The 14,455-nt window shown below is 47.8% G+C and overlaps 1 protein-coding gene across 4 annotated transcripts in view; it reads right to left on the reverse strand.

Moving 5' to 3' along the window:
- Positions 1 to 998: 998 nt before the first annotated feature.
- Positions 999 to 14,455, reverse strand: part of LOC105694216 (bromodomain adjacent to zinc finger domain protein 2B) — an 81,229-nt gene continuing 67,772 nt past the window's right edge. For 3 of the 4 annotated variants that reach the window (XM_012414677.2, XM_012414679.2, XM_012414676.2), the window contains 15 exons: positions 11,627 to 11,692; positions 11,312 to 11,356; positions 10,464 to 10,517; positions 9,343 to 9,541; positions 9,148 to 9,267; positions 8,426 to 8,999; positions 8,122 to 8,341; positions 7,010 to 8,048; positions 6,436 to 6,934; positions 5,898 to 6,243; positions 4,692 to 4,813; positions 4,470 to 4,611; positions 4,057 to 4,361; positions 2,660 to 2,950; positions 999 to 2,259 (listed from right to left, as the gene is read on the reverse strand). In XM_012414677.2, the coding sequence (XP_012270100.1) occupies positions 2,064 to 2,259; positions 2,660 to 2,950; positions 4,057 to 4,361; positions 4,470 to 4,611; positions 4,692 to 4,813; positions 5,898 to 6,243; positions 6,436 to 6,934; positions 7,010 to 8,048; positions 8,122 to 8,341; positions 8,426 to 8,999; positions 9,148 to 9,267; positions 9,343 to 9,541; positions 10,464 to 10,517; positions 11,312 to 11,356; positions 11,627 to 11,692 (4,218 nt within the window). In that variant the 3' untranslated portion in view covers positions 999 to 2,063. The remainder of the gene's footprint in view (positions 2,260 to 2,659; positions 2,951 to 4,056; positions 4,362 to 4,469; positions 4,612 to 4,691; positions 4,814 to 5,897; positions 6,244 to 6,435; positions 6,935 to 7,009; positions 8,049 to 8,121; positions 8,342 to 8,425; positions 9,000 to 9,147; positions 9,268 to 9,342; positions 9,542 to 10,463; positions 10,518 to 11,311; positions 11,357 to 11,626; positions 11,693 to 14,455) is intronic. The other variant, XM_012414678.2, reaches the window with a different exon arrangement.

The raw sequence follows: 14,455 nt of genomic DNA on the forward strand, positions 1-14,455 counted from the left end.
AGGTTCAACGCACAAGGGGGACGCGGCGGCCATCTTGGTTTCGAAGGAAGAACGCCGGGAGACTCTGGAGACGTTCCGAGGACTCAAGGGAAATTGGGAAAAGAAAGCCCCTTAGCTAGATTCTTCCGAGGCCTTTCGAAGTCTCTCGCGTCAGTTCTGCCATACACACATACACACATACACGCAAGAATTCCTGGGAACAAGGAACGCGACGGCGTCCTTCGCGTCGGCTCTCCCGCTGAAATAAGGAGAAAATGAATCGCTTTGCCCTTAAACTGGAATTTCTCCGTCCTCACCCGTGGAAGTCCTACACGGCAGTGGATTGGAGAGGAGCGACCGAGAACCGGAAGTGATATTTTTAATTAAAGGAGCGATCCCTCCAGGTCGGTCACTCCTCGGGTCACGTCAATGGAGGTCGAAGGGAATACCCGTCGAAAGTCAAAGGAATAGACGCGAACGCGACACGGAGCAGTCTCGTGACATCGGGATCTACGGGCGGTCCTTACTTTTTAACATTTACTCGATTCGTCCATTACCCTAGAAGACGGGAATTCTCGCCTCCGGCACTGTACAGCCTATCCGCTAAAAAAGGGGCGTGTACTTGGCGCGCCCGCTCTACACTCGGCCCGTTCCCCTTTCTCCCCATTTTTCCTCACTCTCTACGCGCTTAATTTAACGGCTGATTAAATTAGTGACATTAAAATACTGACAAGCGAATACAAGGTCGAGATGTCCTCCCTCCGCCACTCGGCCCACTCCACGTACGCGAACGTTAAAATCAACGATAAGACCTGATTAAAAAACAGGAGATAACGTAAAAGTGAGAATGTTAAAAAGTGACAGCCAAATGACTTCCACATCGTCGACCCGCACTCTCGCACTCTACTACACAACAACGTTATTACCCTTACGGTGCTTGGCGTGTACGTGGGCGTGTGTGTATGTCTGTGTGAGTGTGTGTGCACATACATGAGCATGTAATGTCTATATANCTCGTTTCACGCGCGACGTATCTCATCACTTTGCAAAATATTTCCTCTGCCGGGACAACTCGCGTCCCGGCACTTTTTAAGCCTATTAATATGTATATAATACAACTGCGAATATAATCACGACTCTACTCGCTTTAGGCAGAAGTTATTTCGATTCTTCTTCCTCTCCGTAAGTACAACGACCGTCTCTCTTTCTCTCTTTCTGTCCCTCCCTCTCGCTTCCTCGCGGAATACTCTGTACAACGTAAGGGCCCTCGATTTCGCGCCCGGTCGGATTCGGGACTCGCCGCTTGAGAATGATCTCGCCGGGATATGCAAACAATGCATCGGCGCGACACGGAGAATACAAAGAGACCTCACGATAACGAATCGTCGCTCGCCAATGGACGCCGCAAGTTTCTTTATACACCTCGGAAAAGTATCGAACGTTCGCGGGACTGCCCACAAGTCGTTAGAAAAAAGTTAGCTCCAAGGAGCGCCGCAAGATGGCGCGACGGTGGCCCGCGGGTTCCACGTAGCTCTCACTGTATTTCAAGTAACAGCGACCTCCAATTTTGCGACGCTCGGTACGAAATTACTGCCGAAATTTACGTTATGCAGATTACTTTACGGTTACTCCGCAGCGGCGCTGCGGACGTTGCATCGGCAGTGCTCCAAGGTCAATGCCGCACAGCGACCGCTGGAGGCCCCTGCACGAGGTACCGGAATTGCAAAGTATTTTAGGGAAACGTTAGCGCTATTGTTTCTTCTTCTTTTTTTCTTTTTCTTCTTTTTTCTAGCAACGCCCAGGACGAGTGTATGCGAAATTAGTCCTTGTTCCGTGTCGCGCAGGTACCAGAGGGGGAAGAGAGAAAAGGGAAGAGCGGCGAGGGATCGCTGGCGGCCAAAGGGTGTCCTTAAGTGAGAATGCTGCTTAAGACGCGGACGCGCCGGTCGGCCGCTAAAACGCGACCGACCCGACCGCGCTATATCGGATGCGGACCGCGTTGGCCGCGCGGTCGCGCCTTAAAGCCCCGGCTAATAGTAAAAGTGTGCGAAACTGGCACAACTGCTGCGAGACCTCGCTGAGCCTCAGCTGTGCGTCTGGGGGTGTGGGTGCGGGGGCAACGGCGGGGGCGGCGCCCCTGTGATCTCGGTCCAGCGCATCTCGAAGAAGCTGCGCATCCCGTGGCCGGCCTTGCCGACCGGGCTGTCGTCCTCGTTAAAGACCTCGCAGTTGATGAACATCTGACGCACGTCCGCGCAGAACTCGTCCCGCGACTTGTACCTACACAACGACATCCTTGATAAGTATGGTTAAACAAGTGAAAAGGAAAAGTACAGAAAAAAAAAATGAAACCAAGCCAAGAAACACTCGGTGAGTCTCCATTATTAAAACTTTGTTACAGTCATAATTGCGATCACGCGTAACGCATTATTTTCCTTAGTAAAAAAAGGTTCACTTCCGAGGGTAAATATTAAACCTAAGGGGGATAAATTTCAAACCGAATTTAATTTCAAGGAAGAAATATTAGGAATTCAATTGGAAATATATTGTTCCTAGCTACGAGATGAAGACAAAAAGGAAGGTAAGAATGAATCTTCTTAACTTCTGAATCGTGGAGGAGCTTGTAGGGTAATTAATTATTAATTCATAGCGAGGTGTTTATCGTAGGTACCATACGTACGCCGTGTCTTGGAGCTTCTTCTTGATGGTGCTGAGATCCATGGGAGTCTTGATGATCTTCTTGTAAGTAGGAAACTGCTTAGTATTGACCGGCAAGAGAAACGGCCAAGCCTCGTCCTGTTGTTCGAGCTGTTCCAGCAGGAGCTTGCAGGGTGCCAGTTCGCGTTGCTGTTTCTTCGTCAGGTTCCTGCCCCCGGTATTGGTCTCCTTTCGCGGTGAGGCCGTCGGCGTCGGAGGTTCCGAGGAGCTGGCATCCTCTACGTGCACATTCGATGCCATTGACGGGGTTGGACTGCGGCCCAAAAGAACATCATTGCATCGTTGCAGAGAAGATGCTGCCCAGGGGTTCCTTTGCCGACTCTCGACGCGCTAGCGGTTCTCATTGTCAGTTCGAAGAGGTGATCGGCCTTGGAACAAAGTCCAGGACTCTGGGTATTCCACCGAGCTAAATTCTCTCCAAATCTACGAGAGGTCGCTTCCCTCGTTTTCGATGGACCCATTTGGTCGGTACATCGGTAACGAGTCAAGCGAGAGAAAATTATGTGTCACGTAGCATCGGTTAAATTACCCAAACCTGGTCCCGTTCAAGACCGATCCGCGATGCGAGCTCTTCCGTCCTCGACAGGACCTCGAAACCGAAATCCTGCCAACGAGAACGGAGAGAACCTCTGTCGCGCGCCGAGTGAGAACCTCTATCACGCCAGGACAATGTACAGGGTGTCCCGCGATGGCCAATACGAATAAAACTCTTTTTAGATATTCAGAGGGCACCCAATCGAACCGTACCGCTCCCGCACGGGGCTAGTTCCTTGGCGCCATTAACGTAGGAGTAAACTGCCTCGGGCCTCCCGTGGAACACCCTGTATCAAACAAAAAAATTAAATTCCCCATTGAGACCAGGAGACTTCTCTTGCGGCGAATTCTACGACACTGGCCCTGGGCAAATTCTTAAAAGCCATTCTTTTTTTTTTTATCTACCGTACCAGGGCAGTGAATCGCGCTTGGTTTCCTACCAATATCATATATGTATATAACTAAGCTACATAATTTCAAATATTGAGTTACCACAAAATCTTACTTAAAATTCCTTTACATTGATATACAAAATCGACCGTGCAATCTGCAATTCATGTAACCGAGTTGCCGAATCTCGTTAAACGATTACAGCGGACTGATTACAATCGTTGCGATTACGGTTTTTCTTATCGTCGCCCTGGTCAAAATGTTCCATAGAATTCTACGCGGTGAAGAAAAAAAAAGAAAAGAAAAACATCGTTCAGACTGGACGCAAATGAAATCGCATGCATTTTTCGCATGATCGATATACTTGTCTTTTTTTCCTTCTATGAACAATTGTAAGCAGGGTCTTTTCACTCTCATTTCTGAATCATTAATCACCTAGTTGGTGGATGATCGGAGCTTTCACTGTCTCTGGTGACTCCACCACTGCCCCCACCACCTCCTCCGCCACCACTGCCTCCCCCTCCTCCGCTGGCTCCGCCTCCTCCGCCCCCACCACCGCTACCACCGCCACTTCCCCCTCCACTGCCTCCTCCGCTGCTGCTATTGGCTGTGCTGGCAGCATTGCCGCCAGTGTTGCCACTGCCACTGCCGCTGCCTTTCGCGTGACTTCTCCGACTGCTGTTTCTCTTCTTTGGTTGCTTACTATGACAGTTCGAACAATACCACTTTCCCCTTGGCATCTGAGATGACAGGAAAAAGCAATTGTTAAGGTTCCATGTTGTATTTCAGTGTATTATAATGCACTTTAATATACTTCATCCTATTTTATCGTTGTAGGGACAAGTTACCTTTGGCATGACGGGATTATGGCAGTCGGTGTGGTACGCCCTCGGGCACAGTTCGCAGAGAACTAAATTCTTGCCGACCCTCTTGCCACACACCAAGCAATTTCTTTCACCCGTTGCCTTGTTCATGCACTCGTGACAATACCTGAAAGGTGTTTAGTTATTAATTTGGATTCTTTTCCTTGCATGCCTTGTCATTTTGCCCTACGCCTCGCAGGCACGTACCAGTCGCCATCGGGAATGTTTTCCATTTTTGGACGGAAGCAATAAGTATGATAGCCGCGGTCACAGCCGTCGCACAGCAACAATTTGTCTTCGTTGTCTCCGCTATGACAAAACTGGCAGTTCTGCAACAGGAAGATACTCGGAGATCAGTGGAAGAGTAAAGTGACAGTAGAAGTGTAACTGGAATTCGGTGCATTTAGAGATTTGACGTGGATCTTTTTATCGAGTTGCAGTTAGTTTTAGCCAGTTAATTGCAGAACTTAGCGAAATACAGTTTTAGTGTCACTTGTATATACTCGAGGATCGCAGTTAACTGGTTAATAAGGCTCGAGGTGAATCTCGTCGTAAGGAGACCTTCCAACACATTGAAGTATAGTCTATACACCAAAACATGGGTTAAAGAATATGTAATACATATCAAGAGAGGATGTAATCTTAGGATCTTAGGGCAGGGGAGGATTAAATACGGAGAGTGCGCATAACGTTAATATCTGATGGCTATTAAATGTACAGGCGAAGCGGAATGGCAAGCACGTTGACCGAAAATAAAAGCGACATTAAGTAAGCGATGTCTTGAAAGCGTAATGAAAACGAAGGGTCCATTCAAAAACGAGGGAACTGCTGCTTAATTTCGCATGCTATCGTTAACGGATGTGTTCGACTACCGTCAGCTCTCTTTTCTTGTCTCCGTCTCTCTCTCTTTCTCTCTCATCATCACGTTCATAATTCAACGGATGAAGAGACGTTCGCACATGAGTCTCTGCACTCTAAGTCGCACTCAATCGCAATAAAGAAACGAAACGTGACGTTAAACGACTGTTACATTAATAATAATCTGTATTAATCAGTGATGAAATTCTAAGGACACTTTCGGGTAAAAAAGTGATTGTCAAAAACTGTATGAGAAAGATGTGTGAACTCGTGCTCCGCTGGAATTGCAGGCACCCTTGCCTTCGCGTCGCAATCAGCTGATTTTCACGGTGCGTCTAAAAAATCCTTAACAGTGGAAATTGCGACTGATAGAGCCGATTGCGACCGCCAAGGAATGCCGATGTGTGAGGAAGCGGGTTAAGAGGGTGGAAATGAATTTTCATCAGCCCCGAAGAGCAAGCTAGTTCTTCGGGGTTGATCGGATCGGCTTGGAGTGGACTGAGAATGAGGTGGACGACCAAGGGACTGGTTAGTAAAGTTAGTGCGAATACCCACAGAGGCCTGAGTAGTAGTCAATAGCTGATTGTACTGAGTGGTAGCTTTGAGTGAGACGCAGCGGTTTCGTAGCTTGACGCAGACTGAGTTTCTAGCTGGTGTTAGACTCACAGCCTTCATGATGCTCTTGTCCCAGGCGATGCTGGCCTCGAGCATGTAAAGGGCCATCGCGAGCTGGGCGGAAGTGTGAGCCCTGGCTGTGGCCTCGCGCCAGTTGTTCAGTCCTCTTGGAGTCGTTTCCTCCTGCGGGGGAAGCGATTGCCCACCCTGATCCGAGGTGCTCGAGCTAGCATTCGCTGCGGCCGCCTGCTCTGCCTTCAGGGCTGCGAGATTGGGATCCCCCGTGCTGAGGAAAATTGGATATCATGGCGCGGTCGAATTTAAAAGCCTAGATCTAAGGTGACGGCAATAGCACTTCTGAAGTTTCACAGGATTCGGTGTATTCCATTATGAAAAAAACGTTGTATAAATGATTTAATATCTTGGAGCCACCTTAAGTCTGGTATCGGAGGTTAGAGATAAAGCCATGAGTCCTCACCAAACGCCTAATGGTGGCTTCAGGTATCTCCTCTCGATGGCAGCTTCCAAGGAAAGTAGCCTCTGCCTCGCCTGCTCCACCGCGCTGACCTTCTCCATCTCGTTCAGCTTTTCTATCTCCTCGGCCTCCTCGGTACCAGCCCGTGGAGGCAGCTTCCAGCCCTTGACTTGCATGCTCGCGTTGGCCACCTTGTCCTCTAGGGCCTCGACCTGCTCCAGGAGCTGCGCGTCCACCCTCAGGGCGACCTGCTCGCTCCAAGAATCAGGATGATCCGGCTGCGGGATGGGAAGGTCCACGTCCTCGCTCTCGCACAGCAGCTCGGTCGCAGCTGCGTTCCCAGGGTCCACGTGGATCCTCCCGGTCACGGCCAGGAAGGACTCCATGGTGGCCCAGGTTGTGCGCTTCAATTCTTTCTCGCGAACCCCGCGGGAGTGAAGATGCTCCAGCAGCTCCTGGAAGGTGTCCACGTCCGCTATCCTCCACCAGCCGTACCTCAGATCTGAAACGGATCGTTCAGGGTTAAAGGGTGCATTCGTATGACACTCGTATAATCTGGACAATGACCAGGCATTACCCTTTGGCACTGGTTTGGCTTCACCCGGTGGTGGTAGTCCGTGTACTTTTAAGTACTCTAATTGTACTGCCTCATCCTGAGTCAGGATTAAAGGTGCAGGGCTGTCGCACCTGTCGTAGCTGGGACTAGCTGGGGGAGGAAAGACCGGTATCCTCAGCTCCGTTGGCTCGACGATACCGAAGATTTGTTTGGTACAGGGTCCAGGAGTGTCGCATGACTCTCGAGGGATTATCGAGAACCAACTCGACTCGCTACCGCCGCCGGAAATGAAGGTGCCGTTCAGCTCCTTGCCGTTGTGCAGGTTGTTCACGTGGTTGAACTTGTCGCCGTTCGGCATGGTCTCGACGATCTTGTCCTCCATCAGTTTGGCGACAGGCTTGTTGCAGGACTCGTCCTCGGTGTCGTCGGTCTCCTTCTTGATCTCCTCGATTTTAACGTCCACCTCCATCTTCATGACCTCCGTCTCCTGCTTGATCTCCTCCGACGTCACGTTGGTCTTCGCGTCGGTCATCATGCCGTCGACGTCGTTTCTAATTTTCTCATCCTTCGGGAATTCTGAATTCTCCGCCACGAAATTCCGCGGGTTCTCCTTCTTGCAGTTGACGTCCTCCTCGAATTTCGTCACCCCGCAGTCGTACTTCGCCTCCTCCTTCGGCTCCTCCGCGTTGACCTTCTCCTCCGAGTTCTCCTTAACGTCGCCTGGTTTCTCGTTTTCCACGCTCTCCATGGCGTCGACCTTGTTAGGCTTGACCTCCTCCTTCACTTCCGGCATCTCTTCCGGGGGCATGTCCTTGTACTTCTCGTCCAACTCCGCCTGGAGGTCCAAGATCTCGGGTTCGGCACTTTCCATGGCCTCCACGAAAATTCCACCTGCACAGGGAAGCTCCCAATACCGCCTCCAGTATCTATCCTGACCTAGGACGTGAGCTCGCAGCTGCTTCGAGGAGCTGTTCAACTTCTGCAGCTGTTCCTCCGACTGCTTCAACAACTTGTCCAGCTTCTTCCCCAGCTCCTCGCCCGACAGGTTCTTATCCTCCTCCTGTTAAGGAAAATCAAAGGAATTACCGTACACTCTACCACTTTACCCTAAACACTGGATGGACGAAACCAACCTCTTCAGGCTGCGTGCCTTCGCTCTCGTTCTCGGACATGTCTTCGACCTCGTCTTCGTGGTGGATCTCCTCCGGCGTGGGAGTCGTTCCGACCGCCGTGGACGTCGTGTTGCACTCTTCGTCGACCTCCTTCTTCTCGATGGTTATCGTGTCACCAGACTTGTTCACGATCACCCCAACTGCCTCCATCCTGACTTTTCGACTGTGCAGTTGTCTCAGTCTGAAAGGAAAACCACGCGTTAGTACACTGGGGTATCAGACGGCGAGAAATTATCAGGAGCCTCTTTTTTAATCCTGAACCTACTTCCTGATCTTAGTGTCTAACACGAATCTCTCCTTCTTCAGCTGCGCCACCGTCTCGAGGCTCCCCTCGATCTGCCTTATCACAGCCTTGTTCTGCAGCAACTCGTTGCAGAGGAACCCCAGCATCTGCGCCTTGTGCGTCGGGTTCAGGGCGAGGAAGGGCTTGTCTCTCAGTCTCTCGGACATCCTCCAGGTCTCGTTGTTGTGGAGGTGCTCGTAAAACTGCGCATTCTTCCCGGAGCAGGTAGAGGCGAAGTCGGCTCCGTTTTGGTGATGGTCGGCGAACTTCTTGTCGCGTTCGCGTTCTAGACAGACTCCGGTCAACGCCTTAACCTCGCCGGTCGCGTTCGCGTACAAATAGATCCTGAGGACCTCGCTGATATTGGCATGCGTGATGTCAGCTTGTCTCAGGCTCTGGCCAAGGCCTGTCGTGTGACGGGCTGGCTGGGGGATCCCTGGATCTTCTATGGCACACACCAGGAGGTGCGTCATCACCGAGAGCATCTCTTCTTCGGCCTCCTCGTCGTTCAGCAACGCCAGTTGCAGACTCTTCAGGCTCGGCAACGAGTCCATGTCTGGAGAAATAAATAAAAAAAAAAAAAGAATACAATGAACGTGTACAGTAGATCCCAACGCGAAAATCAGCCGGTAAAAAAATTCACAAAAAATTCCAAATCATTATAGAATCGATGTTCTCCAATTCTAGGAGGCGATGTTCCTTACCAAAGCCCAGGGTCTCCCCGAAGTTGTGCAGAAACTCGAATACCATAACGATGTCCGAGAACGCCTGGCCCGACAGCTTCAGACCTGGTACCCTCTTCAGTTCTGGCAGTGGTCTGTGGTCTGGAAAAAAAAAAAAATCAGGATTAATTATAATGACCCCTGAATTTTTTTGTAACTATTTAATTGGACACTTACCCGTGAGCTCCATGTCTTCGATGGGCTTCCTGATCTGCTCGATCAGCTCCATTTCTACTTTCCTCTGCTCGGCGCGCTTCTCTTTCGTGGCTATCCTCTCAGCCCTCGCTTCGAGCCTCCTTTTCTCCCTCTCCTCCATTCTTCGTCGGTTCTCCAGAGCCCGAACTAACGCCATGTGCTGCCTCCTCCTTTCTCTCTCCTAGGATGCCGAAAAATCTCGTTAATTCCCGATAAGTTAACCCTGGCAGTGTTCGCCGACGTTTCAGCAGGTCGAGGAGAATTTTGAATGAGATACAGTGACAAGTCTACTATATACCGCCCCAAAATAGAGGAAACGCAAGAGACGTGTACGAGGAACACCGTGCAGAGAGTATAAACATAAAGTATGATCAAATATGTCTAAGGGGGGAAAAAAAAAATCATGGAAAACCATAGCTATAGTGCCGAGCTACGGATGCGTGCTCCCCTGCACCGGCGCGGGAGAGAATGAAAGACTTCTATTAATTATTGTTTGCCGAAAGTTGCATGACCATGTGTGTACCATGTCTATCGGGCCGACTATAGTGAGTTTCAGAATTATCGGATCTGACCTTTGGGTGATCGTAGGGATGGGCACAAATCGACCCTCTTCGACCCAGATATACATTTGTAATCCCGAATTTTTATAAACAATTCAATAATTTTCACAACATTTTCCGATGTACTGTCTCCCGACTAATGCCGATGTACTATACAGGTGCGACAAAATTGCTGTCCATGGCTTTTTCAGTGCCATCCTTATTGAAAATTGTACCAATGCTGCTAATTAGACACCTCTGATTTTCTATCTCTCCATTGATTATTATAAATAAATTATATAACGTAGAGAAAAATGGTATAGGACTTTCCGGCTTCTTTTTTTAATAAGGATAACGCCGTGTAAACCGCGGTCGCCAATTTTGATACGCCCTGTAGAGTGCGGGGGCCGATCAGCTGATTTTGACAGCTCGAGCCACGTGGCGGGTGCGTTAAGGCCGGCCCATCCCTGCGCAGAAAGGTGCATAAAGACGGAACGTCTGAAGGCTTTCAGACGGTTTTCGGGACTTTTATGGTTAGGTCATGGTTTTGGGTACGAGACATACCAGCTCGACGGTGTAGAGCATCTCGCGCTGCTTGCTGAGCTCCTGCATGTACATCTGCGGCACAAAACACATCCACAGTCCACCAGTGCTCAAACCCACCGCAGAAAGTTCTCTCAAACTAACGAACTCCGTGTCTCTCCCGGCCTAAAATCGCCCTCGAAAAAGAATCCCCGCGAGTTATCGCCGGCGATCGGCCAGCAGTGCACTCCCAGAAAACGAAAGAGAATCTCGGTGAGAAAATGAAAATCAAAATCAAAATCAAAGTCGAGGAACGTGTGTGTGGCGATGTCGGCCCGGCTCTTTCTCTCTCCCCGTAGACTTGAGACAGAGGCCATTCACAAAAGATGATAGAGTACACGCATCAACACACGTGGCACACGCGAGATACCAAGGCTCGCAAACGACGTGTACAATGCCGGGCATGAATGCCTTCTCGGTGAACTCAATGCTGCCGATATACCCTGGGGAAGGCATTCATGACCATTACTGTACGTCACCGTAAGAGATCTTACAGTCGAGGGCAACCAGACAACATTTAAGTCAACGTTTCTACGCACAACTTTTTCCGCGTGGTATGCAGCAAGAAGGAACGGTGCAAGACGTTGCTTCACAAAGAAAAACAAATATATACATGCCCACGTTTGCATTTTAATTGCAAGTGACAATTTTTTAGACATCTTCATCTCGCGCCATTCCTTCCGTACGTGAACTTTAGAGGTAACAAAAGCAGCGGGAATCATGACATCGAGACCAATGCTACCGCACACACTCTATGACTACCAATAACGACCGTATCACTCACGATAATGTGATATGTCTTTTTTTTTTTTTCCTTCCCCAGGACTCACCTGTTCCTTCAACATTACTGCTTGTTGCCTCTTTAGTTCCCGCTCCTGGAAGTACAAGAGTAGCACCTGTTAATACTCTATTACATTGTTCTGGGTGGAATTCATGAATTTATTAAGCAAGCGAAAAATGATCGGATACGGAAATAACTCATGATATGTAAAAGTGAAGCCCTTATGTAGGACGGATAAAGACGTGCGATGTTTATTTCTTTTCACCGTAGAGATGCAAATTCTTATGTTCATTGTACTTTTCCCTTCTTTCGGCAATTCTACCGCACATTATGCGACGTATAGTGTTAATCAATGTTACGTTACCTGTTGCTTCCGTTGCTGCTCTTCCATTCGGATCTTCTCCACCTCTTCCTGCCGTTTTTTCCGCGCCTGCGTAACATGCCACACACACGTCACTCGCATCCATAATCGTACGAGAAAAAAAATAGAGTACAGAGAGAATAAAGCGGACGATATATCGCGATATATTGTGATACCGCGGATAAATCGCCGCGCAATTCGCGGGAGCCACAAGTGTGAAACGAACATTTCTTATTTTTTTTTTTCTTTTTTGTATATATCCTTCGTCAATCTACTCTTACTATCCGAATTGACAACTGCAAGGTAACATTGATAATGATAATCTGACGCAGAAGGAAAGATAATATCGATCATCAAGGATCTCTTCGTTTCAAACTTGACTGCTACTCTCTGGTATACTTGCTGGGTGCTCAAACAATGATTTAAAAAAAGGACAATAATTTATTCTCATTAATTTCAGCAACGCTGCTAAATGTCCCTGCACTCAGCACTGTATACAAAAGAGTGAATTTATTTTAATATTAATTTAATTAATATTAATTTCCTTTCGCTTGAAGCGGCACCCTAAAAAAATCTAATAGAACAAAATTTAATTATCTAACAATTTTTAACCAGTGTAATGCACTGTATACCGAGAAATTCGAGGGTGCATCTTCAAGAGCCATTAGAGTCTAAGAGTTCTCAGCAAAGTAACATTAACAGTCCACGATAATCTATCAGCAACAACAATATCAGCAATATCGAATTAATCTGAAAAGAGTCCGGAGTGATATCCGAACGGAGCCTGGTAATCGCATGAAGAACAAGAACTAACCAACGTACAAATGTCGAGTCAAAGATCCCAAGATGAAGACTTCTCGGTAGTATACCTTGATCTATCTGAACGTTTAAAGCATGCGGTGTAAAAGAAACCAGAGAGAAAGAGAGCAGCTGAGAGATAAATAACGATAATGTAACAGAGTAGTGATATAAAAAACGTAGAGAAATTCGAAGGATGAGTCAAGCTTCTAGCACAGCGAGTGAAGACCCCGGAAAAAATGTGAATCTTGAATAAAGCCGGAGGGGATGAAGAAGGAGGAGAAAAAGATAACTAGAAAGAGAGAAAGAGAGAGAGAGAGAACCTTAATATCGACTAAACTACGAGAGGGAAACACGAGGAGGAGTCTCCACGTGGTGACCAGCAACGAGAGTAATCAGTAATCAATAATCAGTAATCAGTAATCAACACCCAGAACACGAAAGAGCCTTAAATGTAATAAGACTAGGTCGAATGTAAACGAGGAATAGAAGAAAAAAAAATAAAATAAATAAACGAAGCGTGTCGCGCATGCAGGGTCCAAGCAAATTGCCCATAATAATGACATGTAAATGTGCACACGCGAGTCTCCTCGCAAGCTTGTACACTGTAAAAAATCCGGCCTTTACGTGTAGTATATATTATATATATATACATATATAATATATAATATATATATCGGAAGTACAGTGCATTTACAACATGTGCAGTCATGTATTATTCTGCGAATTAGACGTGCGCTCTATACTTGGACACGCGCGTTTAATCCTCGGCAATCGGCGCAAATATAAATATCTATAAAAATAGGGCTGGTATATATCAATATACGTATACATTATAATGAAGGATCGAGGTGGTGTACGCATATATATATCGATATATAGATACTCGAAAAGAGATGACATGCTGGATGATACGGCTAGCTGTTATATATAGTGACAGGAGAAGCTAGGCACAGGATAGTGTTGCGGCTGTTGGTATATAAATATATATATATATAGTTTATATATATAGTAAACCTACTACATATACGACATGTACCTACGTCCCGCCGACCACTGCGAGTGCGAGCGAGACCCTCTCTTTCTTCTTCTCTTTCTTTCGGGTATTCTTATTTATTTCCTGACGTACGTATATATTCTTTTGCCGGAAAATCGGTTCGCCGTATCTCTCTTATCCCCCAGGAGAAGCGTGTCCTGTTTTTCCCCGGTGTCTTTCCCTCCGGGACCTACGGGGAGAGGGACGAGGACTATTCGAAAAACAGGACACCCTATTCAGCGAGAAGACGACACTTTTCTCGATTTTGACCGCGTTGGATCTGACATCGTCATAGGAGATGTATGATCGATCGTCTCGATAACGCCTATCGACTCGTCACGCTCACTATACACACTACAGAGAGTACACTACCGCTGTCATCGGTGACAACGAGCGGATGACAGCTGGCCGGGATTGGCAGACACCGCGCACCACCTTTTGTCAACCGCGGTTGGACCGGGAGAAAGAAGAGAAAAAAAAAGAAAATTAATATACGCACTTTTCCGACAAAAAATCCCGCCTCCCCGAATTTTTGCCGGAGGTCGGACGTCAGCCTAACGTACACAATTAATTGTAATTGGAAATTAACTGTGTGAAGGGGGTTCGGAGGGGGAAAATGTAATTCAGCTACGCGCATACGTAAGTAAAGGTACACACATCCACGAGCTTGCACACGTAACTACGGGGTACTTACGTACGCGGGTAATGACCCGGAGGGAAAGTATAAATTTAACGGCGCTTTATTAACCGGGGACAAATTCTAACGTCAGGAAGAACCTCGGCGGTGAGCTTCGCTTCCAATAATTTTCTTTCTCTTTTTCTTCTCCACGTGGTGCCAAATTAAACATTCAATCAACATCGGTACTGTCATTGCTCGAGTTTTCTGAATGAGTTAAGGAAGCGTAGTCGACCCTTCCAGTGAAAAACTATGCACCTAAGAAGAAACTGATGGAACGTAAAGTATAATTCTTGACCAGGGGACTGAAGCTCAAGACGCA

Source organism: Orussus abietinus, unplaced genomic scaffold (assembly GCF_000612105.2).
Source record: "Orussus abietinus isolate OABI.00-Male unplaced genomic scaffold, Oabi_2.0 scaffold6, whole genome shotgun sequence".
Lineage (NCBI taxonomy): Eukaryota > Metazoa > Arthropoda > Insecta > Hymenoptera > Orussidae > Orussus > Orussus abietinus.